At 40.8% G+C, this 27947-nt stretch overlaps 1 protein-coding gene across 1 annotated transcript in view; it reads right to left on the reverse strand.

Moving 5' to 3' along the window:
* The window catches only part of WT1 (WT1 transcription factor), a 50218-nt gene that overhangs the window by 14691 nt on the left and 7580 nt on the right, over positions 1 to 27947 (reverse strand). Inside the window, exon 4 of the mRNA XM_036325731.1 lies at positions 17017 to 17094. Coding sequence (XP_036181624.1) covers positions 17017 to 17094 — 78 coding nt within the window. The remainder of the gene's footprint in view (positions 1 to 17016; positions 17095 to 27947) is intronic.

Consider the following 27947-nt stretch of genomic DNA (forward strand, 5'->3'; position numbering starts at 1 on the left):
TCTGCCAAATGTGCCACTACATTCTTCTACCAGGTTCATGAATCAGAAAAAAAGCTGAGCTTTGCCTATTGGCTCTTGTGTCTACAGAAGACAAACACACAATGCAATTCCATGCTGTGGAAACTCTGCAACCCAACACTCTTCCCCATGTGGTCTGCCCAGGACACCAAGTACAACCAGTGGGCTCAGTGATGACTCTCTCTAGGTAGGTAACGGAAAGCAAGTCGGTGGTCTTGGAACCATCCACTAATAGAGGTAGGAAAGTAATCTATGCCAACCCCCATTCATAGCGCCTCTAGCTCATCCTCAGCAGGTGAATAGTGACAACTATTTCAAGACAGTCCATTCTATTTTGGGAACGTTTTTATTGTTAGGAAAAGCCTTTCTAAACCAAGCTGAAATCAGTCTCCTCATTTCTTTCTCTTGAAGAACCACAGAGTGAGTCTTACTATTTTACAGGCATCTCTGTCTATCTACTCTGCTCTATGGTAAAGTTGGCCTTGAAGACAGAGACCAACTTGCTTCTCTCTGTATCCTCTCGACTTACTGTCTGACGTAAGGCACATAGTCCATAATGTTCCACAAGATGGACCGAATCTAACTCCTCTTCCACATGACAGTCCTCCAGGTATTTGAAGGCAGCTCTCCAGGCTACAGAACTGTAGTTCTCTCAACTATTGCAACATGAAATGGTATCTAATTCCTTTACTATGTGGATCCCCCTCTTCTTGATCCCCTTCAGTTTGTTATGTGTCTCTCAGAGTGTGGGCTTGGGGTACTCAAGACAAAAAGTTCTATAAAGGAGTTAGGACACACACACACACACACACACACACACACACACACACACACACATACACACACACACAGCCTTTGGAATCAAGAAAGGAACATCAATGCATAAGACTGGAGAGTACATGCCTCACCCAAAGGGGCTCCATTTCAAATTTTTCAAAATCAACATGCTAGTCACACGCAGTACAGTGCATCAGGCCTACAGGCTTCCAGGGCCTGCGGCTTCCCCCCTCAATCAGGACAGAGCAGTGCTATTTACACACCTGAGAGCACATCTTCCTCGCACTCAGGTCACAGTGGTCCTCCTCAGCCAAATAATACCTCCAACCACAGCACCCACCTAGTATGAACTGCAAGCAAGGCAGGTATCTCCAATCTTGAGCTTGAAGACACGATTTTTTCAAGCTTCAATTCAGGACTACACATATATCCTTCAAATTCCATTCTGTTTCTTTCAGCAAGTCATTCCCCACTGTTGAAATCTTTTTGACTCTTGATTTGGCTTCCAATCATTTGCTTTCATTCCTCTTTCATGTTATCTCTACATTTGAAAAGCAGCTTTTCTGTGTTTTCATAAGAGAAAAGGATCTTCCCTGCTGTTGTTGGGAATTATTGTATTTACAATATGTATAGAAGTAATAGAATTTGAGAAGGTCCTAAGGGGAAACTGGAGGGAAAACATCATAGAGAACCTAGTCATGTGTATGGGGTCCAGTCCAACAGAGCATAAGTCATTAGCAGGAGTTAACCTGAGACAAAGGCTCAGGAAGGTGGTGGTCGCCATTGCAACAACAGCCACTGTTAAGAGCCGGCTGCTAGCTTGATGACCAAGTGAAGCCAAGCTTTACCCCAAGAGAGGCCAGCTTTAAAAAATTCGTTACTCTGCTGTGGATGAATAAAATAGGAGTGAGGGTAGGATTTCTAGAAGTCTGGAACCTTGAGGCCTTCCAAAAAGGGCAAGAGGCTACTAGCCCAATGAAGAGAGTTCTGGAACCAAACATGCACCTTCCACAAAAAGGAATCACAGAGCCCTGGACAGTTGTGGGGTAAAAACTCATCATGCCCCAGAGATGAAGGAGTTATCATTCATGGAACTGATAGCAAAAAGGAGGGTTTAAAAGGAAGTGTGAATCCACTGACCAAGCCACTGAAAGACCCAAATCTCCCTTAGGGTGGAAATGCATGTAATGGTTTGATCCACCTTTACATGCAGATAATGAGAAGCAAAATAAAGCAAGCCCAGAGTGATGCACAGTGAGGCATGTGACGCAAGCCTGAGTAAAGCTGGACTTTCTTAGGCTAAGAAATTGGTGCTTTGAAAAATGTTTTCATGATTTTCTGTTTTATTGCCTAGTAAACGTCTCTCTGACAGGTAAGGTACTTGTCCAGATGAATGAAAGGGAAAAGGGATTTGATGACGCCTTGGCCAACATCATCAGGGGGATCACAGTGAGGTGGAATGAGGGCAGCTGTGGTTCAGAGAAGAGCTGGTGGGTCTGGTGGGGTCTGGTGCTGGCAGGCGAAGGTGTGGGGAAGGAGGCTACGAATAATGGGACTACTTCTCCCTCCTGCCACAGAGCACTGCACTAGAAATCACTTGCCAGCTTGATAAACATGCTTAAGAAGCCCCGTTGGGTTTGTTGTTTAACTAGGCACAAATCATTCATTTAAGTATTTAGCCCATAATTCCCTGTCTTGCCCACAAGGACATCAAAAGTGACTATCAAATGTCTTTTTTCAATAAAGACCCATTATATTAGGAGCCTTCCACTATGAGACAAGTAATTCTATCACAAAAAGAAATAGACCCGAACATTGTTTTGTATGTGGTTAAAATATGTTGGTTCCTAATGATCATTTTCTTTCTACATGCTCCCAAAGATCTGGCCTAATAACTTTCCCAAGAATTCAAGCTAACCTCACTGCTCTTTAGTTTCCAGAATTCGCTGTTGTTTTCTTCTACTTGAAAATTAAGACATTTACCTGTCTTAACTCTCTTGTCACCTCTCTTATTTTCCATGAATTTCCAGATTATTGGCCCAGGGGCAAATTTATTTTATGTCTTTGTTAAAACTAATCAGAATATGGATCTGGCTCTATTTTTCTTGAAAGCAGAGCCACAAACTCAATAAATCTATAGGCGCCAAGCAAGTAAGAAAAATAAATGAAGACGGCCCTGGAGGCAAGATGGCACTGAAATGGAGAGGACAGCCACACTGGCCGCCCATTTCCCATCCAAAGGAGGTAACCAGGACTCCACTCTATCAGCCAAGTACTGTCAATAATTATGAACCCAGTATTTTCAGATCTTTCCATTCTCAAAAAACAACAACACAGAAATCTGGATTTTTATATGAGATCACCTGAGTTTTCAATTGTGGCAAATAATTGAAAATTTATAGAATCATTGTCAGGTCATATAAACATCCTCTCGCCTAAGGACCACCAGTTTGCAACCTCTGCTTTAAAGATTGAGCAGTGACGTTTAAGCTGCAAACTGGAAAGTTCCATCTTGATTCTGCTGTCTCCTCCCACATGGCAACGAAGTAGAGGTGAGGCTATGCCTGATTTCTTTGAAAATTATTAGAACCTTCCAAACCCTAGAAAACTTGAAAGGATGCTATACTTGTACAGCAGGAATGATCGGTGGTGTTAGAGCAAAATCCAGTGGTTTACCTCTAAATTTCACTGGCCTACTTGAAAGTAGGTGTACACACTGAAATTACAGATAGAAAACCATAGTCACTATGCAACTAATTCAAATTACCACAAATTTGGTGGCTTAACACAAATCTATTATCTTACAATTCTGGAGAGGAGAAGTCTAAAATCAGCCTCACCATGTTAACGTCAAGGTGCTGGCAGGCCTATTTTCTTCTGGAGTCTGAGGGGAGAATCTCTTTCTTTGCTTTCTTCAGCTCCTAGAACTCACCTGCATTCCTTGGTCCCTTCTTTGCATCACTTTGACATCTGGCTTCTTTCGTCATATCTCCTACTGCTCTTCTGTAATCAAATCTCTCCCTGTCTTCCTCGTATAAAGATACATTTTGTTTAGGGACCGCCAAGATAATCCAGGATGATATTCCCATCTCAAGATCCTTAACTTAATCACACATGCAAAGTGCCTTTTGCCACATAAGGCAAGATGCACAGGTTCTAGGGATTAGATCCTGGATGTCTTTGGGGGTCATTATTCAACTCACCATACAAAGGAAACCAGACTTATTCTTACAGATACATCTGAAAGAGCTAAATTAATCTGGATCCTTTCTCTCTAGACCAGTAGTTCTCAACCTTCTGGCCCTTTAAATACAGTTCCTCATGTTGTGACCCCAACCATAAAATTATTTTCGTTGCTACTTCATAACTGTAATGTTGCTACTGTTATGAATCATAATGTAAATATCTGATATGTAGGATGGTCTTAGGCGACCCCAGTGAAAGGGTCGTTCGACCCCTGGCCAGGTAGCTCAGTTGGTTAGAGAGTCTTCCTGATACACCAAGGTTGTGAGTTCATTCCCAGTCAGGGCACATACAAGAGACAATCAATGAGTGCACAAATAAATGAAACAACGAATTGATGTTTCCCTCTCTCTCTCTCTTAAAGCAATACATACAAACATACATACATACATAAAAAATTTTAAAACTGAGCACAATTTTTATTTTTAAAAAAATCTTCCTACCTAACTGGGAAAGTAAGCTAAGCAGAAGCATACTCTTGGTGACTCCATTTCTGGCCGTGGGTGTGGACTGTACATTTTCCAAAACAGCTTAAAATGCATAAAAATGTATCCTGAGAAACTGTGCTTTTCCTAGACAGCTTTAAAATACAAAACCACTTGTCCTTAGAAAGTCTGCAAAAAGAGAAAAATGTTCCTCATATAACACAAATTATGAGCCTTCTTCATGCTAAAAACTTGTACACTGAGGTTTGGTCCAGAAAAAACTTAGCGTTTGAAGAGTAGCTTCTTTAGAAATGATTAATTTTGATATTCCACAGGCACAAGAAGATTAATAAAAAGGAATTGAGGTTTAACAGATGAGGAAAACCAGAGCTGCCCTGAAATCCCTTATCAACAGAAGAGATAAAAAAAAAAAAAAAAAGAAGGACAAGGAGCATTTTTTAATAAAATTAGCATTTGATATGAATATTCAAAAAGGGAAAACCTTGGCCTGCCATTTCTCTCTTCACCCCTTGTCATTGGCCAGGTGGGCAACCCCCCATCTTCACCTCTTTCTTCTCACCTCTGCAAAGTTCATCAGATTGAAGGAAAGCACCTGGGAAAAATGTACTCTTGTGTCTCAAAAAAAAGGAAATTTACCAATCAACCCCTCTTCTCACGCTATTCTTGATACTGAGCTGAGGCATATATATCAGACACTTAAATGTCTGATTTCTTTTGGTGTTGAAAATACCCTTTGCTGCAAGCCAGTCTAATGTGCTGCTTTTGAGGGACATGAGCAATGGAAAACCATGCTAAGAAATTGTGCCTCAAGATGAAGACAAACATACCACCATTTCTTAGTTTTCATATCAATAAAAGGAACCCAGCCCTAGCTGGTCTGGCTCAGTGGATAGGGCATTGGCCTGCGAACTGAAGGGTCCCTGGTTTGATTCTGGTCAAGGGCACATGCCTGGGTTGCAGGCTCAGGTCCCCAGTAGGGGGTGTGCAGGAGGCAGCAGATCAATGATTCTTTCTCATCATTGATGTTTCTGTCTCTCTCTCCCTCTCTCTTCCTCTCTGAAATCAATAAAAATATATTTTTTAAAAAGGAACTCAAGTCTAATCAAGCCTCTAGCTCTAACTACCTGTATATAGGAAACACAAGAGATAAGTAGACACCCAAAGTTAAAAGACTTTAAGAGGAAGCAATCTGCCAAACCCAGAATCTGGGTTATTCTCCTGGCCTAGTGACCTGTTGTCTCCAACGAATCAAGAGATGAGAACACAAGAGGGGCAGAGGGTGAGAGGAGCAGTTACAGTATAAAAGAGAATTAAAAGAGGACAACCAATAAAATAAAACAGTAAGCCTCTGCATAAATGCTCACCATACACAAGGATGAGCCAGAGAGTGTTGTACTTGAACTAACCAGTCCTAGAGGACTTAGGGCCCAAAGAACCGGGACTTCCTCGAGGAAGCCTCATTGACCACACACAATGCTTAGGTTTAAAGCTTTAGTAAATGAAAATATAATTTCCCTGTAGCCAGAGTAATTTCAAAATTCACTTTCATATTCATTTATAAGATCCAACTTAGGGAAATGAATAGGTAATGGATATCCTTTTGCAGAACTGGTGGTAACCTAGCACAGGTACCTCTAGCTCAATATGAATGTTATTTTATTCTTTGCCTGAATATGATAAGCGAAGGACAATATTCAAATAAAATTCACAACTCTGCACAAATATTATCAGCAATGCCATCTAGTCATTCTCTGTGTGTAATTTAATCTTTTGTAGTGGGAATATAACAAATCAATGGTACATTAAAAACCAAAAGACTATTCTGCTCCTGAGAATATAAAGGGAGAGGGCAAAAGATGACGTTTCTTTCCCTAATCCAACATAGAATGTAAACCTAAAAATAAAACAACCATCTTACATTTGATTAGGTTAAAAGAAACCACGTAAGTAATGCCTCTCATCTGATAATTCATAGATATAAAAGTTCCCCAGAAGTGCAGTCTACAGAAAAAAACCATCTACATTTTTACTTTAAAATATGTTTACCTTTCTCCTTCCCTCAGGTGTTTCATTTCAGTTCAGGACTCAAGAAAACAACACAGTTTTTACTTTAACAAAAACAATATATTTTGTCAATTTTAATTTAAAATTGCAAGATGGTAATTATTCTAACTATTGTACTTTGTTTTCTTTTGTTAATCCTCACCTGAAGGTATTTCTCCATAGGTTTTTATATAGAGTGCCAGAAGGGAGGGAGGGAAGGGAGAGACAGAGAGAGACACATCCATTGTTTGCCTCCCACACACATGCTCTGACCAGGACAGAGGATCAAGCCTGCAAGCGAAGATGTGCCCTTGTCCAAAATCAAACCCGGGACCCTTCAGTATGCAGGCTGACACTCTATACACTGAACTAAACTGGCTTGGACTAACTATTATGCTAAAATTTCTGATGAACACTTTCCCCATGGGCTTTAGAAAGAAGGCTTCCCCCATCCCCTGCTCCATCCTTCATTGATTATCTATCCAGGTCTCATGCATATCTATGGCATCCACCTCCACAACATATCTGGGGAAAAGAGGACTCACTCCACTTTCACTAACTCTGACTTTTTAAATTATTGAGTATCTCTTGCTTTGACCACTCCATATCCATCCCACCTTCCTCTAACACAACACTTCTTTTCCTTTCAGGGAACCACCCCTCTCTAATTCCACCCTCAGGCTCCAGGGATGAGTACATATGTAAGGCCTGGCCCATCAGATCACTGCATTCTCTAGTTACATGACCTAATCCAGGCCAATCAGAGCTTTCCCTGAGTTTTTTGATGGAGAAGAACCATCAGAGAGCGGCCTTCTTCTGGAGGTATTTTTGCCTCAATAGAGACAATCTGCCTGAGAAGGCAGCCAGCACAAAGCAGAGACAAGAGACAATGAAAATATCCTAATGACACTGTCTGAACCCTTGAATTCAGACATGGGTTTTTTGTTTTGTTTTGTTTTGTTAATCTTCACCAGAGGATATTTCTCCATTGATGTTTAAATAGAGTAGAAAGGAGAGAGAGAGGGAGGGATACAGAGAGAGACACATTGATTGGTTGCCTCCCCCATGTGCCCCATCCAGGGTGGGGATGAACCTGCAACCCAGTACTCATCCTTGACCAGGAATCAAACCTGAGACCCTTTGGTGCCCAGGCTGATGCTCTAACCACATCAGCCAGGGCTGGACATGGAGTTTCTAAACACAATATACTAAGCTGCTAAATTCCTCATTTGACCCATGCCAGTTACAATGGGGGGCTCTGCTACCTTCAATAGAAAAAGTCATGATTAATATGTAATCTAACAATTATCTTAAAGGTAACTGGATTTATTTTTTCAGCAAATACATCAAAACATGATACCTGTAAATGAATACTGGTCCTTTCAAGATATTACCTTTTGGAAGATGCCCACTTGTTCCAACCATGCTATTATTACTAAAACCTATTTTTTATTCCTCTTCTGAAAGTTTTTTTATAGTCATAGCTCATATGTCTCCACGTCCCATACAGCCTAGCCATTGGCAACTATTTAATAGGACACAGGCTGAATGGTTAATGGCCTGTCAAAAATGCTTGTATAAATCAGCCCTTATGAACCATCAAGATTTCCTTACCATTGAAACGGTACATAAACCTCCTTCAACTGACCTTTTTCCTCTTATTTCCACACTCAGAGCAGAGCTAAGAGGTATTTTCAATCCAGTTTCTCACAACAGGTTGGGGAAAACACAATCCAAAAAAATCCACAATGTTTACTGGCCCCTACTATTGGAAAGAATATTTTTAGGCATGACTTTCCTTCCTACTTCAACACATACACACATAGGAACTCATGTTCTCATAGATCACCTCATCAGACCATGTAAGAAACATCTGGATCTCCCCTTACAACGTGGTCTGACATTGAGGTGCTAATTCATCAAAATCCCAATTTTATCTAACTCAAAGCTTTGCCCTATGGCCAGAGACAGTTGTTAGCTCCACCCCAAGAATGGGTGTCCCAAATCCACATAATAGATGAACCCTGCATTTCACACAGCAAAGATGGAACAGGATTGTTTCATCCTGAGTTCCCAAAGGCTCCCACTCAGCCGGCTCACACATTCTTGAATCAGAATAATTTACTCAACCATGTTCAATTACATTTTAAAATGTCCTCGCTAAAAGCCCAGCATCAAGCACAGAGCTCTTAAGACAGAGATCTCTCCTGCTTCTCAGTTGAAATGGAGGCTTGTAGGTATGAAGGCTATGTGCATAGTCATCTTTTCTGCAGGCCCCAAACCCTCCAAACTGATGTTAGTAACATAATGTAGTAATTCAAGGTGAAGAAACAAAGAAAAACCTATAATGTATCCAAAGGAATCACACTCTCAAAGAGATTTTGTGGCCAGAGGCATGAAAACGGAGGAAATTCTAAATAGGGACATCTGACATAGAACAAAACTTGACAATTTTTTGAGAAATAACATGTTCTTGAAGAAAGGATGAACATTTTTTTCAAAAGTCAATGTTCTCCAAAATTAATTTTTAAACCTGCTGCAATCTATTCAAAATTACAATTAAGACTTTTAAAATAAACTTATTTCAGAATGATTTTAGATGTAAAGAAAAATTTCTAAGATAATACCTCACATTAGTACAGTGCATTTGTGGCAATTAATAAGCCAATATTGACCAAGACTTTCTTTGAAATTAACAAAATGAATCTAAAGTTCATCTTAGAATAAACAAGACACAGTAGCCAGAAATAGTTTGGGGAAAAAACACAAGTATAATGCTAGGGAACTATCAGATATTTAAACAGACTATAAAATTATAGCAGAAAAAAACAGCCTAATACTTGGCAACAAGAGCCAGACTGAGCAAAAGAAACGATAAATTAAATAAATATAGGATGAATTAAGTATTCAAATGTAAAAAGTAAATTAAAAATATATCAATAAAGAAGTAAATTATTTAAAAATATTGGGATGGGGGAAAAAAATCTTTCTCGCCATGATATAAAAACCAAAAACTTAAAATTACAAAACATAAACTCTACTCTGCCATTATTGCTCAAAAGCAGCCATAGAAAATACATAATACAATTACCCTTTTTTGTGTGCATGTGGTAAGAACATTTAAGATTTATTCTCTTAGCAACTTTCAGGTATATAATACATATTGTTAACCAGTCACCATTCTGTGCACTAGATAAAGCGACAGAGGTATTAACTAATCATTATTGTGAATCATTTTACAAGCCACTATTGTTGTAATCATTTTGCAATATATGCATGTTTCAAATAATCACACTACATCTTAAACTTACTTAATGTTATATGTCAACTGTATCTCAATAAAGGTGAAAATACGCAAAACAAAAGATACATGAACTGATATTTACTATATAAATAAACTTTTCTGACAGAAAGAAACATTAACAGAGTTAAAATACAAAACAGAAAAAAGATGTGCAGTAAATATGAGAAGCAAAGAATTCTTGTAAATCAATATTGTTACTAGATGAACTATCCCAGTTCCTAACTAACTAGGAACCTGCACTTGCTCACAGAGCCTCTTCTCTCTCAAGCACATTATTCCAGCAATTCTATCCCCTCCCATCATCAGTGTTATTATGTTTTGGGTTTCTTGCCTCTTCTTGATCATTTTCATCAAAAATCAAATATGAGGGTACTTCTTTCTAAATATAAATAAATAGCCAGGACAGTGTGGCTCAATGATTTGGTGCTGACCCTTGAACCAGGAGGTCACAGTTCAGTTTGTGGTCAGGGCTCGATCCCCAGTAGGGGGCATGCAAGAGGCAGTCAATCAATTATTCTCCCTCATCATTAATGTTTCTATCTCTCTCTCTCTCTCTTTCCCTCTTCTTTCCTCTTTCTGAAATCAGTAAAAACATATAAAAAAGTTTAAATATAAATAAAATAAAGCATGATCCTCTATCCCCATTGAGCTAGAACCCCACTTCTTTCCTGCCTTTGGCAGCAAAACTCTATGAAAGTGCTGTCCCATTTATCTGCTGCTAAGATCTCTTCTACCCATCTCTATCAGGCTTCTTCTCTCTAATCTTTCCAGAGGCAACTGTAGTTAATAGATTGGTAAATGTTTCCAGAATTTTTTCTCTACAGTTAAGAACATACTCCAATTTGTTTTAAAATGTTATCTCTGGGTGGTGAGATAACAGATTCTTTTCTCCTTTATAATGTTTTGGTACTGTCTGAATTTTTTAAAAATAATAAGCCTGAGTTACTTCTATAATCAAAGGGAAAAAGTTGTTTTCATTTTCAATAAAGTCACCCTCTTAGCCTTAAGAACACCACATCTGTGGCTTCGATTTTATTTATTTTTAAAATTTATCTTTATTGTTGAAAGTATTACAGATGTCCCCTTTTTCGCCTCCCACCTCACTCCCATCCCCTCCCCAGGCCTTCCCTGCACTACTGTCTGTCCATAGGCTATGCATATAAAATGAAGAGTTATAAATAAATAAAGCCAGAATAAATGGACTTGTTTGCTTTTAACAGGGGAAAAAACCTACTAAAATATACAGTAGCCTTATTTCAGAGAAGCATGTATTTGGATGACTTTTTATGAGTGTAGCTTCTATATCAATGTTTTTCCAGCTAGAAGTGAAGGTTTTTTTCTTGGATAGACAACAGAGAGGAGGGTAAATGGTGAGTAGAAGGTCTCAGAGAGACTGAGTTGAGATCACAGACATGAGAGGTCCAAAAACTCCTTTAGTTCATGTAAGATACCTTCCACTCACTTGCTATACCCTCTCCCCCTCCAACACACACGTACACACCCCTTTACCAACAGATTGGACTCCTCGTTAACCCCACCTCATCTTCCTGCACTGAATCCACCATGCTCCTCATTTCTAAGTTCATAACCACCTTCTCTTTCTCTCTTTCCTGCTTGGCTCCTTTCTCCTCTTGATCTGAACAAACCTGCCACTTTTCCTCGCCTTTACAAGACAAAATAATTCCTTGATTTAAAATGAAATAGTTAGTGTGGAGATGGTAAGTCTATGAAGCCCAAAATATTTTTCAAGTGAAGTATTTTTTTTAAGACATTGACAACAGTTTCAAAAAGTCAGTGAAGGTTGAAACACAGAACATTGCAATGGCCTGTAGATTATGCATTTGCTGAATTAGATCTAGCAGATCATCAACTGTTATAAAAAAGAAAATGACACAAAATGTATATGTATGCAGGGAAAAGGTTAAAAGCATATGCAACGTAATATTAATAGTAGTTTCACTGGGCTACTGGAGGGAGTGCTAATTTCTTCCCCTATATATTTGTACTTTCTAACTGTTCTATAATCTACACATATTTCATACCCAATTAAAAATTAAATACATCAATTGAATATATGCCTAAGGAGAAAAGGGTGGGAAAGGTGAACAATGAGGGAAGAGAACATAGCAGCAGGGAAGTGAGAAGTGAAGGAAAAGAAGCAACTGAAGTGGTCCACTCTGAGAGGAACAGGGGACACAGCTTCTAAATCAGTCTCCATCTCCATCCTGCAAGCCCAGGAGTCCCACGCTCTGTTCTAACCATGGCTAACAGACCCTAGCCAAGGCCAGTGCAAGGCAAAGAACTGCCTGCATACCGGCATCAATGTAACCATTTATTTAAAAGGAGAACTTAACTTCTCGTTGGGGGTGGAGAAGGAGGAGGACACTCAAGAATGCCGGTATTGCCCAGGCAGGCGTGGCTCAGTTGGTGGGGCCTTGCACAGAAAGCTTGCCGGTTCAAGAACACACAGAAAGTCTTTTTCAAGGACTAAAATGCACATACCCAGGTTGTGGACTCCATCTCCGGTGGGGAGTGGGCAGGAGGCAGTCAAACAATGCTGTGCTCTCTCTCACATTGTTGTTTCTCTCTTCTCCCATGCTCTCTCTCGAAAAATCCATAAATTATTTTTTTAAGAAATGAAAAAATAGAATGCTGATATTCACAGAGCTGCTTCTCTCCACCTTTGCTTTTGCATCTCAAGCTCCAGGAGTCACTGAAAAAGCAGGCTCTGTATTTTCAAGAAGTAAATCTCTTGGATGAGTACCTTATGTTCACGAGAGGGAAGGTGCCAGGCTGCGTATTGGAACTCCCGGCCAGAGAAGACAGCTATCTCTCTTGGCACAGGTTCTCGGGGATGAGACCACGTCTAGCGGGGATTTTCTCCAGATTCGACAGCCTTGGCCCTACCCAACCACGCAGCTTCATTTGCACCATACATCACTCGTCACGAGTCTTTCGTTTTTCCTTTCAAGTATCCACAGGTCAAACACTGTGTGTTCCCAACCGTCTGGGAGCTTCTTGGGCCAGGAACGGGACATTCATTTCGCTCAGCACTCCTTTAACATTTCTATTGTGTTCGATTTCCCACTCCCCCTGCCCATGTCCCTGGAGAATAACTTCTTCCTTGTTTTAAAAACTTGGACCACAGTCAAGGTTGATGTGTTTCTCCACTTCGCAGGATATTTTCTTCAGGAGAGACAAAACAGAGGCTGACAGAGTAGCCAAGGCTTGTGAGCGGCCTTAAAAAAGTCAGCAGCCTTATTAAGAACACACAGAAAGTCTTTCTCAAGGAGTAAAATGCAGATGACACAAGGCACCATAAACGGAATTATTCATAAAGGTGGACTGATCCTCAGAAAGGGTCCCCGGCAATGTTTTCTCTGAGTGACCCACTTTAAAAATCTAATTTCATTTGTTTATGGGTGAGGGAAAGGGTCAGAGTTAAGACAGTGGTTTCATAAAGTATCTTCTCTTTGACTTAAAATTGAAATACAATATTCTCCTGTTGGAGGTCATAAAACTAATTCTGATCCCAATGGGCATGGGGAGATTAGAAAACGAGTAGAGGGAAAAGGAGACAAGAGTAAATCAGTGGCAAGAGTATCCTCCCTTCCCCATGCTATCATGGTTTCATCTCATCTTCCCCACGCTCTCCCTCAAATCCCAGCCCCGCCCATTAGAAAGAACATCACTGCTCCCTGATGTCTAATGAAAGACGCCTCCGTGGACTTGTTAGGACATGAGGAAACAAGCCTATTCTTTTTTGTATAAAAGTAACATTTTTAAGGAAAGAAGACATGAACAAATATTTAGTGGGGGTTAGCCTGAAGTACATGATCTTTTAATAAAAAATTGATAATGCCTCATTTTTATGAGCCATGTGGGAATTCTATCTTTCTTCTCCAAAACATGAGTCAAACCTCCAGTCTTCCTGTCGTATATCTACCATGTCACCATGGTTTTTCTTACCACTGATTTCAAATAGTGTCAAGACACTAGTTGTGAATTAAAGCAAAAGACGATTATTTCTCTTTATTTTTCTTTATGAAATATCTCTTCTCAAATGTATTTTCCATATTAACAGTGCTTGCATACCATGACCAAAGAAAGTAAATTTGGTATCACAGAAAATAATGACCCCTACCCAGATTATGTCTCCTCCCCCTCCCACCCCCGTTCCCCCCAGAAAAAAGCCAAACTTTCTACTGGAAAAACAGATTCAGTTGAGTCCAGTTCTGGGATATTCATGGGCTTGGAGGAAAGAGCTAAGGAGTCATGCTCTTTAAGAGTTAAAAGAGGGGCAACCTGTGGGTCATGACACATCAGTGGCTTTAAAATCAATCTATACATCACCACCAGCATTTCAAAAAATATATGGAATAAAGTAGTAGAAAATATCAGTATGTATAAAAATGTCAGCATGCACAGCATGGTGTAAGGGTAAGTACTGATTTGTGAACATCTGTGTGGTGTGTGTGAGTGTGTGTGTGCACTCACACTCATGTGTATATTGGATCTCAGTGTAAAAGGTAATTCTACTGTGGTCACAATATAAAAAGCTTTAAAAAAAAAAGCTCAAGAAATTCTAATCTAGGGCCCAGAATCTGGAGTCAGACAGAAGTGGGTTCCAACATGGCCCTGCCACTTACGCCATCTGTGGACTTGGTTAGGTGGCTTAATCTCTCCAGCCTCCTCACCTGAAAGATGGGCGTAACCATAAACCTAGGATTGTCATGCGATCAAAAGAGCAAGCATATGTAAAGCCATTGACACAAGGCCCCACAATGTTAACATCCATCCTTAGATAAATGCTCAATTCACAAATGCAAGCAGACATCAGTTAATTTACACTGTGTTCGGAAAGGACAAATCCAGTGTGAGAGATGTTCATCAATTAGACACTTGTATACCTTTTGTACTCTCCAAAGAGTTGGCCCTTCTGAAGGACTATCTATGGGGGCCATTTGATCCTTGTGAGACAGCTCTCTGAAGTTAGTATTCTAGAAATACATTCGGATTTCGGAAATCCTTTTTCAGCATGTAAGCACCAAACCAATGAAAAAAGTTCTGCTAAGTGTTTTCTTTCTCTTATGCAGAATTTATAAAAACAAATTATTCACATTTTGTGCTTCATTGTTACAATATAGCTTCTGACTCTCCAGCCAATGACTAATATCACATGTCTAAAGACCTTCAAAGATATCAGAATTATCTCAACTATGGAAAGAGCCAGACTCAAATAGATGACAAGATTCCTTATTTATAAATTTTGTAACTAAGCAAAAAACAAACAAAACAAGCAAACTTACATACTCAACATACAGATATTTTTTTTAAACGATAACATACACACTTCACAATCAAGTTCTTTCTATTCTTGGCATTTAGTTTGTGGAGTTACTGAATTCTGAGTGAAGAATAGGAAGAGATCCAGAAAGAAAGAGTGAGACCAAGAAGCCAAGAAATATAAGACAGTTGAAAGTAGGCAGCGGATGGAATGCTGAAATTGTCAGCAGCCTCTTGGATGCAGGTAGGGAGAGAAGAGTGTCAAATCAACAGGAAGTTTCTTATTTTTGGGTCCAGAGAAAGGAAATGGAGATTTGAATAAAAAAGAAAAATTGGGGGTGAAAGTTGATGAAAAACAACTCTGCTGATTATTGAAGGATTATCCAAAAAAAAATAACTGAGCCCAAAAAAGGATGAGGAGAGGGAGGCCGGTTCGGGTGTTCAAGCAGAGAAAATGAAATCAAAAGATATAGTAATAGAAATTTCCCAGGGTGCAGGCTACAGGACTGGGGAAGGCACAGATGTTTGGAATGAAAAATTCTTTGCAGAAAGTTTGGTCATAGACTTGGGGTAAAAATTAAGTTCTCTCTTAGAGATTTAAAGATAAATGGAGAAAATGCAAGTGAAGTATGACCAAAAGATTTGATTGATCTAACAGGAATATATGTAATGCCACGAATCTAGTATTTTATGAAACATTCAAGAGGAAATGAGAAGGGTTCCTACTGCATCATTCTAAAAATTGTTTTCCAGGAGTATGTTGATGAGAAATGTCACCACCTCCATTTTCATCCACAGCATATTCTCGATAAATAAGAGGACGCAGAAAGGGAGAGAGATTTTTCCCATGCCAGTGCAAGGATAGCTACCCTGATTATCCATTGTCAGTCCTAACTCCTGCATCGCCCCCAGGCACCATCAACAAGGCCTATGCATTTGCCATCATCGCATTTTCACTCACTTGCTCTGCCCTTCTGTCCATTTCACTGAGCTGGAGCTCCCAGCAGCAACTCTAGAAGAGAAGAAGAGGCGGGGGTGGGGAATGGAGCATGCATGGCTCTAAAAGCCTCCCAGAACCCAGAATCCAATGAGAAGTCACTACATACACAGAGATGTGAGGCTAGCTGTCTAGTCCAGAGTGCTGAACTAAGTCCCCAATCCCCCTGGAGCTGAGGGTGGGGTGAAAGGCCCCACAGGGAGGCTGGGAAGAACCTGGGCTTTTGGAATCAGATCTGGGCGTGGAATCTCAGCTCTGTCACTTCAGACAAAGTGAACTTGGGAACCTGAGCTTGATTTACTTCTTTGGAAAACAGGGTAACACTACTAGGCCTCATACTGTTGTTAGGAAGATTCGATGAGGTGACCTAAAAGATCACCTGATATACCGCAGGAGCTTGATGAGTGTCATATCCAATTGCCTATCAACTCAGACTTGCTAGAAAACTGAAAGCAACCAGGTTTGAGAACTTTGAGTCTGGATTGTCCAAATCATCATCTCTCAAATATAAATTTAGATCCTGAACTTTGCAAAGACAAAGCATTTTTTGATAAGTTAGAGTAGTAGTTAACATCTGTGATACCACTAGCAAAACATAAACATTAAATGAGGTTGAATGGACACAACTTCGAAGAACTCTAAAAAATTCAAAAGTAAAGGCCATATTAAGTTCTCCAAATATTCTCAACTCCCTTGTTCCAGACAAAAATATCCCCTATGTCTATGCCTGAAAATTTAATACTTGAACACAACCCACCAACTGGGGGTGGGAGAAAACACCTTGATTGTACAAAGAGCCTTGCCTATTCTTCTAAAAATGTACTCTTTTCATAACTTATAAGCATCTTTAAAATGGTTCAAATAGGTATAAGTTTCTGTTTAAGGAATAGAGAAGACCTTACCCCTTTAGTGTGGCTCCCAAGTTCATCTGATTCCAGGTCATGCATTCAAGCTGGGAGGTCATCTGGTATAAATTGTCACTGTTAGAAAAACATCCAGAGTTAGAAACGCATAGTTACAAAAAATAAAAATAAATGTGCCATTGTCTCTTGAAACAGCAATGGAGCTTTAACTCCGCTTTACAGTGGAAGCCTCCATGTTTTCCAGAATGACAGACCACAAGTCTGAAATAATTTTCATTTCACCCCGCTGATCTTTTGCACAGTTATTCACTTCACACAGCAGAAAGGATGTGAGAGTAATTTAGAAGCCTTTAAAAAAACCTTAGTATAGAGTGAATGTTGAAGTTTCTAAAGAGGTATTAAACCTTGGAAGGGAAGAGGCTAAAGGGAGTGAAACTTTGAAAGGCAACACAGGCTGGATAACTCAACATTAAAGTTAAAAGCCTGGAGCTGAAAGTAAAAAGACAGCAGATTAATTATTCGTGAAAAGGCCATTAAGTTGTTTTAATCAAAAGGATAAGTATCATGTGGATTATGAGGGCCTAAACGTCAGAGGGATGGGTGATGGATGGTCTCAAACTCAAGGACGTGACAAGGAAGAGAAAGAGGATGAACTATGCACCACGAAAGGAATCATTTTCTATAAATTTTTTAATCCTGGTACAAGTTAAATGGAGCTTTTTTTCTAAAAGCCTCCAACCCAGTTTTATAAAGCTGGATAAGGTAAAACAATGGCTGATCACTTACATTAAGACCCCAAAGGAGAAATACATTATCATGTAAACCAATCAAAAATTGTTCTCTCCCTTTTACTTTGCACATACAACTGTTATAAACATCTCTATTACATGTGCTTTTAAACATTACTCTAAATGCATTATAGAAGAGCTATCACAGCCATGCCCTGAAATAACACCCCAAAGTATCCTGCATGTTCGACTCTTTTAAGCATCTTTATTACAGGTTTTTTAATTTTCATCAATTCATTCATTTTCTATTTATCTCATTCCTAGAAAACTAGAAGATAAATCAATCATCAGGCATCTCCTAAAATATCCAAGCTCTATTAAGAATGAATTTAGTCCTGAACTGAAATGGTTAATTATGAAATGTGAAACCCAAGAGATGAATGGTTTGTTTGGGAGCCCTTGGTCTAAACACATTACAGACATTACAGAACACTTTCGCTCCACCTTCACGGCAGACTGTGAACAAAGGCTAAGAAGCTTTCAATATTTAATGTGCGATATCAGATTGCAAATTCTGGACAATCTCCGTCTTGTCATGGCATTCCTTTGGGTTGCCTTCATCCATCGGGCCGGGGCAACACCAGTTTAATTATGAGAAGGTTTAGTCAGGCCAACCAAACTGGGAAATTACAGCAACTCGGAATAAATGAATACTGTGCTCTCTCTTGGCACAGCTTGATAAATCAAGGTAGAGTACATCTGCCTCTCATATAATCACTCTGAAAATTATTTTGAAGATAACACAGGATAAGGAGGAAATCAGAGTCCAGAAGTGAATTTTACATATGAAATGAGAAGTGACTTCAATCTCAAAGTATGTGTAGTTTCATTAGTCAGTGTATGTCTGGACCCCATCATTCATCCCCATGTCTGACTGGCTATTATGCTACTACAATATCCTACATATCAATGAGAAAAAAATGATTAGTTTCTCCTGCAGCTTCCCGGTTTGCAGCAGCGGCCGGTGCTGGTCTGTGCCACTACGTTTCTCAATTCCATGAATTCTTGCTGTAAGGCCAGTGTAATTAATTCCTGAAGGACCCCAATTTTTATTAGAAGTGCCAGCCTGCTACATTTAAACACAGGAGAGTTTCTTGAACTTTCTTTGGGTTGACAGTTCATTAATAAGCAGCCTCCTCCACAATCTCTACTGGTTTTTGTTCTCCTGCGCCTTTTCATCAAGCAATCCATTTATTAATCTTGCCATTAATCTCAGCCAACAGGCATTGTATTCCCCAGGCAGCTCTATATATTTGTCACTAATTTTTAAAAAGTTGTTCACCAGTTGAATCACTCAGCTCCAGCTGACAATTTTCCTAGGCCCTATAGGGATGTGTGATCTTTCTAAAATTATTTCATCCCTGCACAAAACTAAGAAAGTCCTAATTTCTAAGAGGGCTGAGAAACAAGATGAATGGCAGAAGTTTACACATATGGGTTAATGAGTCCCAAATATTGTTTAGGAATTTTCTCACAGAATTAAAATCCAATAGATTCCTAAGGGTCTCTGTATGGAAGTACCCGAATGAGAAAATATTTTAAGGACATTTTCTTGGCCCCCAATACAAAGGTATGTCTTACATATAGGTATCTTCCTAGTAGGTGCTTAATAAATATATTGCCCTGTCCAATATGGTAGTCACTAGTCACATGTGACTATTGAGCACTTGAAATATGGCTAGTGCCACATGTTGAAATAAGATTTTACTATATTGAGTTATATAGAATATTTCAAAATTAATTTCACTGTTTTTTTTTAATTTGGCTACTAACAAATTTCAAATTATGTATTGACTTGCATTATGTTTCTGTTGGACAGTGTTACTCTGTAAGTTTTAGAATATTGAGCAAATCAATTCAGTTCTTTGCACCTCAGTTTTCTTATCTGTCAAATGGGAATATTAATCTCAATCAATCTAACTTTGCAGAGATGTTGTAAAGCTCTAATAATGGTTCTTGGAGGCCTATACAGATAAAATATTTTAATTTTATGATCATACAGGTTTCAGGTATGGGTTTCTATATGATCATATTAACCAATGTCACCCCAATAAATTTAATAAAAAAAATTAAAGCAAACAAAAATATTTTAATTTTTCTAACCAAACAAATTTTGCACAGCACTTCCATACATCTCGAATATTCTTCACAACAGTTTTACTGGTATGTGGTAGTTATAATTATGATTCCCATTTATCAGAGGAGGACCTGGGCTCAGAGAAGTGCCTAGTGCTGACTTTCCTGATGTCCCTACCTCCACCCTGCCCAGCCCCTTTGAAAGCTTCAGACATCATTTGGCCTCTGAGCCTTGTCCTCTCATTGCCATTTAAATAATAGTAATAATAATGTAATAATAATATAGACAAGAGGCTGGAAGTGAAAGAAACATACATAAGAAGGCATCATAACCTATTTTATCTCCAGAAAGTGACAAGATGCAAGATGCCCAACACATCCTCTTGAGCTAACCAAGGACAGTGTGCCAGTAGAAGCCCAACTTCTTGATTTTAGTGGTCCTAATAGCCCAGCTTACAAATCCTCAGAAGGGGAGAGAAGGTGGGATGGGAAGAAGAACTTACAGAAAATCCCCCAAGCTACTAATAGGTTTCCTGAGGCCAGCGATAGGATCACAGCACAATTTCAACCACATCCTGCCTTCTCTTGGCTGGGAGTCCCCAGCAGCTCAGTCAGTAGGCTTGGCTGGCACAATCTTTCAACTGGAAGTCAACGACAGCAATGACAATAACTGCTGCTGGGGAGAGGACAAAATATGAACTGGAGCTAAAAATACTGGGCCCGGGCATGCTCAGGCTCCGATCTCTCTGGGCAATCGGTCAACACCCAGCTCTCATTATGAAAACCCACAGAAAGAGGCAGCACTGGTCAAAGAATATACAGCCTCTGACAAATAGTGCATCTAATTATTAAATAACCACTGTAGGTGTCAACCGCCTCATTCCCAGAGGAGATCAGATAAGCAGGTGGTTTGGCTCAGAGCGAACACAGTGGTCACGTAGGCATTTCAGCTCCCGGTCTAACTCTGTCTGTTCGGAAGTGAACTCTGAAATTGCAGGCTGCCAAAATATATTCTGAAAGTCATGCTGTCCTTTATATTTTTGTAAGTGGGTCTTTTTTTTTTAAGTTACTTGTTTCCTATGAAAGAAATGTTTGAAGTTGGAGGCAAAAGAGAGAGGAAAAAAACTTCTATAACTGGGATTAATGCAAGCTGGAGAAAAATAAAAGGAAGTCCGTCCTAGCAAAAAGGGGAACTTAAAAGGAAATCAGTAGTAGATCATATAGAGTTTATTTTGGCCTGGACTGCAGTATTACTGAGTTCTCGACCTCTGCACAAAAAGAAAGGAAGAAGAAAACCCTCAGCTATTATCTGGACTGAACCTCCTCCACTCTTCAAATACATGTGTAATTCAAGTACATTTTCATCTTTAAGTGTGTTTACTATATTCAACAGAACAAGGTAGAAAAGTACCTATCACCACTGGAATGGAACCACTGAACCTGGTTGAGATTGGAGTTACCTCTGCCAGATGTTTGCTAGTTGGTAAAGTAGCATCTTTTTTCTCCATTACAGTTTACATTCGATGTTATTTTGTATTAGTTTCAGGTGTACAGCATGTACCAGCATAGAGGTTAGACAATCATATACTTTACAAAGTCGTTCCTGTGGTATTTCTTTCTAGTACCCACCTAGCCCCAGACATAGTTATTACAATATTATTGACTATATTCCTTATGCTGTAATTTACATCCCTGTGACTATTCTGAAACTACCAATTTGTCAATTTGTACTCCTTAATCTCTTCACTTTTTTCACCCAGCCTTCCCAACCTCTCTGAAAAGTAGCATCTTGGTAGAAGAATTTCCCCATAGGATGATATTTTTTAAAGCCAAATAAGAAAATGGCGACTATAACTGGCATTCGTGATCAGAATTCCTAATGTTTCCAGCGTTTGCTATCATCGCTCTGCCCCACACTGACAGAGAGGCCTCTGTGGTTTCACCTGTACCTGATAACGAAGGCTCAAGAACCAGACTTTCCCGCTGCCCTTTTCCTGAGTTCTTCCCTCTGAGGCGCCTTGGAGGCTGCCAGTTGAGAAATTTCTGCCCAGCAGGCCATGGTGAATAATTATTTTACAGTCAATCTTTTGGTATTGTAATTTCTCTCATGCTCACCAGTTAACCAAAGAAAAACCCACTGGGGATTCAACTTCTATTAATAAACACTTGGTCAGCACAAAAGTTGAAGGAATATTTGAAACTAGATTTTCCTCTCTCCCTGGAGACACGTCCAATGCAAGCCCTTGGCTTTGATAACACTGCCAACCAACCACCCTGGAAACCATTCCAGACTTTCTGCCTTCATGCCTACCTATGTGGGAAACATATGCCAGTGTTGTCTAAAGTGAAATTTGCACCCCATGTAAAGTGTACTTGGATACACCAGTGAAAAGATACAGCATTGATTGGGCACAAACTGTCCTCTGATCTGTGTCTAAGTATAAAACTAACCTAATGGTGGGTTGTGAACTTCTCACTGACCTGGATTCCCCAGAAAACTCTATGGCTGCTAAGAAAATTTATCTCCTATGAAAGACAATCTACTGGTAAGGCTCCATTGTCAACTTCACCATTTGTGAATCATCAACAGTCAATTAAAAATTGTCAAATCATCAATGATTGCTTCCCAAATTGCTAAGGGGCAAAAGGAAACATTCTCATTTATATTAGTAGCACAATTGCTAAAGAAGAATATGCAAATGACACATAAAAGAATAAAATGAAAGAGAAACAACTAGAATGTAGAAAGAAATAGTGGGCACAGAACTTTTCAAAGTAGCTGTGAGAATCAAGCTGGTCAATGGGCACAGTAGGGGGTTGGGGTTCCAAGGAGGTCAGCAACCAGATGAGGCTTGTGGAAGAGGACTCAAGGGGAATGGGCAAGGGAGGTCCAGCTAGCTGTATGCTCTAGATCAGCGGTTCTCAACCTGTGGGTCGCAACCCCTTTGGGGGTTGAATGACCCTTTTCGCCTAAGACCATTGGAAAACACATATATAATTACATATTGTTTTTGTGATTAATCACTATGCTTTAATTATGTTCAATGTGTAACACTGAAATTGGGGGTCACCACAACATGAGGGTCGCGGCATTAGGAAGGTTGAGAACCACTGCTCTAGATAGAAATCACAGGGAACATTATATTATACTCAGTGAGGGTGGACTGTACTATTCTGTCCCCTCAGGGGAACATGGGGTCCAACATTCCCTGAGACCGTGCCTCTGAGCAAGCAGAAAGCTGGGTGGCCCTGGAAGCAGACATTCCTCCTGGGTGATGGACGGGGACGAAGGTCTCTACCCTGATTTCTTAGGTGTTTGAAATGGAACTTCAGCAACAGTTCACGTCCTGTGGTAAAGGCAAAGTTAGAGGAGTCTGCAGTTTGAAAGACAGAGCTGCTTTGTTAGGACTTAAGGAGAGAGTTCAAGTTGGCTCCAATAATGCTCACCAGGGGAAAGTATTGTCCTCAGTCCACTAAGTGCTTACTATTGAAAGCTATGGGTAAAACTAGTGGATAATGGTTTCTTTCACAATTGTGGGAAATAAAGATCTTCCTCTAGCGCAGTGGTTCTCAACCTTCCTAATCCCGCGACCCTTTAATACAGTTCCTCATGTTGTGATGACCCCCAATTTCATTGTTACAAATTGAACGTAATTAAAGCATAGTGATTAATCACAAAAACAATATGTAATTATATATGTATTTTCCGATGGTCTTAGGCGACCCCTGTGAAAGGGTCGTTTGACCCCCAGGAGTCTAGCAAGACCCAGGGCAGATGCCACTTTGGAGCAGGAATGGCACTTACATATCAGGAGAGGCAGCAGGGCGGGTGCAGTGGGTAGGAGCATGGATTCAGAAGCCTCCCTACCTGAATTTGAACACCAGCTCTGTCCCTTACTGTGTCCCACTGGGCAAATTCATCGCCCAGGGCCTGTTTCTTCCTCTCTGAAGTGGGGGTGATAATTTCAAAGGGATAACTCAAAGAGTTCTCATGTGATTAGGTAAGTCAATAGTTGTAAAGTGCTTAGAATGGTGCCTGGATGAAGTAAGTGTATATAAGCACTTGCTATTACTATTTATTAGCAAAAGCATGGACTTTATAAGGGGAATATTCCAGGTGGAGTGGCCTGGTACAACTCGGTGATGCAGAGCTCAGATGGGCTTTGAAGTCAGGGACACTGAGGATCAAATCCTGATTCTGATTCTCACTCACTATGTGACCCTGGGCAAGTTACTTCTAGTCTCTACGCGTATTTCCTCCCTAGTACCTACCTCATAGAATAACCAGAAGAATTAAGTGAGTGAACTGAGTGAAGCACTTAGCACAATGCCCAGCAGTACCGAGTCAGCATGCAGTAATAAATCCCAGTTACTATGTTACAGGGACTCGCGCTTTCACCCAGCTATGACCATTGGCTTCCCCAAGGGCTGAAATCTAGTTTCATAAGCTTTCGTGGCCTTTAGACAAAACTCTACCCATCTTCAACTTGGTAGAGTGGGCAAGGAGGAAGGGGAAACCATCTCCTAATCACTTTCCATAAGTTGATTGAGGGCATTTTCTACTCACTGCTGTTTGCACCTACACACAAATGTATATAGCTGTAACTCCTCAGGTATGTTTTACCTGGGAAAGTGTGCTGCTGCTTATTTAATGGCCGTATATGTGCCACTACCTTTACTTCATGCTGGGAAGGGAGACTGAATCCAACAGTGGGGAGACAAAACTTTGGGAAGAGGAGTGGGGAAGAAGCTGGGCAGGCTGCCCCAAAGGGTCAAGTGCAATGAAGCAAACAAAATAGGACAAGCCTTTCCCAGGAGGTCCCAGTTTTAGACAGAAAAGCACCACTGAATCTCAAAAATCCAAAAGTTAAGTTATTAAGTGATTCGAGTTTAGTCCTACTTTCCATGCTTTTTCACACACTGTGTTCCCAAACGCATTTAAATACCCCTTCAAACTTTTTTAAGGAGTAGAAAAGAAAAAAAAATGGCATAACTGCAGTGATGTCGATGCACAGACCCAATTTTAAAATAACCCTACACCTGTCCATTCATCATTACTGCCGGGGAAGCACCTGATCATTTTTTTTTTCATTTAGACAAAACAAATCCAGCTTATTTTGTCTGATTAAGCTTATAAAACACTGATAGACATTTCTCCATAGTTAGTCTTGACATATCAGATATCATTACTCCAGATAATTTTTTAAAGCAATTTGTTTAAGTGACATGTAAGATGCCTATACAGCTCTCTCTTCCCAAGCCATCCATCCAGAGAATTGAGGAAAAAGAAAGATAAGCTACATGAGGCACCACCAGGGTGTTTCTGTGAAAAGGGCACACTAAGGAAACACAGTGCTCCCCAGCTGGTGACAGCCCAAGGAGAAAGACCTCAACTCTTTCAAGAATAGCCAAAAAAGAACCCAACTCTTAGAAGGTACAGCCTCAGTTGCAGTAATAAAAACACTATCAATAACTACTTGACATTTATTAAGTGCTTACTGAATATCAATTAGGCAATGCTAAACCTCGAAGGCTTCTTTTCACGATATCTAATTATCATCTGCTTTAGTACTTCAATACCTGGAGAGTCCCTTGATCAACATAGGTGGATGGAAACGAGGTACTGAGGACACCGTGAAATACTTGTTTACACAACTACTGTAACAGGGTATATGATTACATGTACTTCAGCTTGAAGTACCTGATCCTTGAAAGTGATTAGAAAAATAGTGACTTTACGGTGGATGGAGCCTCAAAGACTCAGATAGTACAAACTTCAAGGGAGCAAGCTCTTTTCCTACTGGGGTCACAAATTCTTTTTTAGGAGATGTTACTGCTTAGGAAATTTTCTGTAATGGGAGAAAATGGTATTTTTGTGACATTCATTTAAAAATGAGAAGCAGCCCTAACCGGTTTGGCTCAATGGATAGAGCGTCAGCCTGTGGACTCAAGGGTCCCAGGTTCGATTCTGGTCAAGGGCATGTACCTTGGTTGCAGACACCTACCCAGTAGGGAGTGTGCAGGAGGCAACTGATCAATATTTCTCTCTCATCGATATTTCTAACTCTCTATCCCTCTCCCTTCCTCTCTGTAAGAAATCAATAAAACATATTTTAAAAAAAATAAAAAATAAAAAAATAAAAAATAAAATGAGAAGCAAAGCGTTGTAATTATGTAGGAAGAAAAAAAGGGATACACAGATATTTCCCAAAGATGAACCTGACAAAATTGCTTTATAGAGTGGCCAAGTACAAACTGGGTCTCAAAAATGTGAAAATTTTATGTCTAAAATGCAATTCAAGTGACTTTTCCTACGTCTATAGTAATCACAAATTTAGCCCTAAGTCAAAATCCACCCCTAGGGACTCAGTTTGGAGAACTGCTATTTGAGTGAGTGTGATCACTTTATCCCTGACTCCTTTTCTTTCTGGGTGGCTCAGTCCCTCAGGTGGCTCAGTCCCTTTGATGGGCCCTTTCCTAGGGTCCCACAAGGTGGATTTATGCTTAAGAGAAAGGAGAATAAGAAATGTGAGTAAGGCCCTGGCCTGGTAGCTCAGTTGGTTGGAGAATTGTCCTGAAGCACCAAGGTTGTGGGTTTGATCACTGGTCAGGGCACATACAAGAATCATCCAGTGAATGCATAAATAAGTGGAAAAACAAATTGATGTTTTTGTCTGTCTGTCTCTAAAATCAATCAATAAATTTTTTTAAAAAAGAAAGAAATGTGTGTGAGCTGTGTATCACCACTGACCCAGACTCCAATGGCCTCCCAACCCCCATCTCCCAGGTGGTATCCGGGCCCATCTAAACAGCACCCACTCAGCATCAAAGTCTTCCTCTCCACCTGGGGTGAGGCACCAAGAAGGCATCAAGGAGAGAAGAACAGGCCACTGGGGAGCCATTCCAACTGCTCCCCAAAGGCTACTAGAACAATAGCAAGGTCACTCTGGCAATGGGCAGGAGCAGCTCCTCAAAAAGGAGGGGGAGGGCACTTCCACTCGTTTTGCTAAGGGAGGAGGATCACAATAGAGAATGGTTGGGGATTCTGCATCCATCCCAGTGACCAGACTCAGGGAGGGGAGGCAGAGAAGCTGGGCTTGGAGCAGAACACTGGGCCTGCAATGCTGAAGAACAGAGCTGGGTTCCAGCTAGGAAGGGAGAAAAGGAGGGTGATGAGTTGTGACCTTTCTATCTCTGTCTGTGAAGAGAGGGATGGGGGGGAAAGGGAGAGGAGGAAAAAGAAAAAAAGTGATCTCAAATCCAAGATTCTATTAGATACGCTGAATTTTTCAATCAAAAGAAAAAGTTTCCAAAGCAGGCGCAGCTCAGGCGTACAGAAGTGGAAGGGGCTCGGGTCCTACCTCCCCCGGGGCAGTAGAATCAGACCAGTACCGGGCTCAATTTCATGAGCGCGCCAGGCCTTTCGGAGGCGCCACTGCGGGGTGGGGAGCCAAGACTCCTTCCCCTCCTCCACCTGTGGGACTGAAGGTCCCCCAGGCGCGGCCATTCCCCCCACCCAATCTCCCAGGGCAGAGGCTTTTCCTTCCTTCATTACCTCACTACCTCCTTCCCTTGACGTCAGCCCCGGGCCCAGGAGCGGAGGGGAGGGAGGATGGAGATGAGTTTGGGGGCCAGTCGGTATCAGGATCGCCGGAGCACCGGGGTGAGGGGTAGGGGTGGTATGTGAGGTAATGCGCGCCCAATCCGCGGGCTCCTAGGGCCGGGAGCGGCCAGTTCACTCCCCCCGCCCCACCTCCCCGCCTGGTGCAGGCTGGTGTGTGTGCACCAGTTACTAGGCAACCCTATCGGAGACGCGGGATGCTGGCCAAGTTCACCCAAAGTTGAAGAATAAATTTGGGGGAGAGTAGGTGGAGGGTGGAGCGAGAACCGAGAGAAGGCACAAGGGACAGGAAAAAAAGCTTCGAAGGGAAAGAAGCCGTCTTCCGCCTCCTGGGAACAGGAAGAAGGGCGGGCTCAGCACTCCCCGGCGACCCGACTGCAGTCCCGAACGCAGGCTGGAGTCCGGCCCAGCGCGCAGCCCCGAGCTCCGAACAGCACCCACTAAGTGCGGCCGGCTCCGCGGACCGGGGTGGGGAAAGCTGTTGC

Source organism: Myotis myotis, unplaced genomic scaffold (genome assembly GCF_014108235.1).
Source record: "Myotis myotis isolate mMyoMyo1 unplaced genomic scaffold, mMyoMyo1.p scaffold_m19_p_10, whole genome shotgun sequence".
NCBI lineage: Eukaryota > Metazoa > Chordata > Mammalia > Chiroptera > Vespertilionidae > Myotis > Myotis myotis.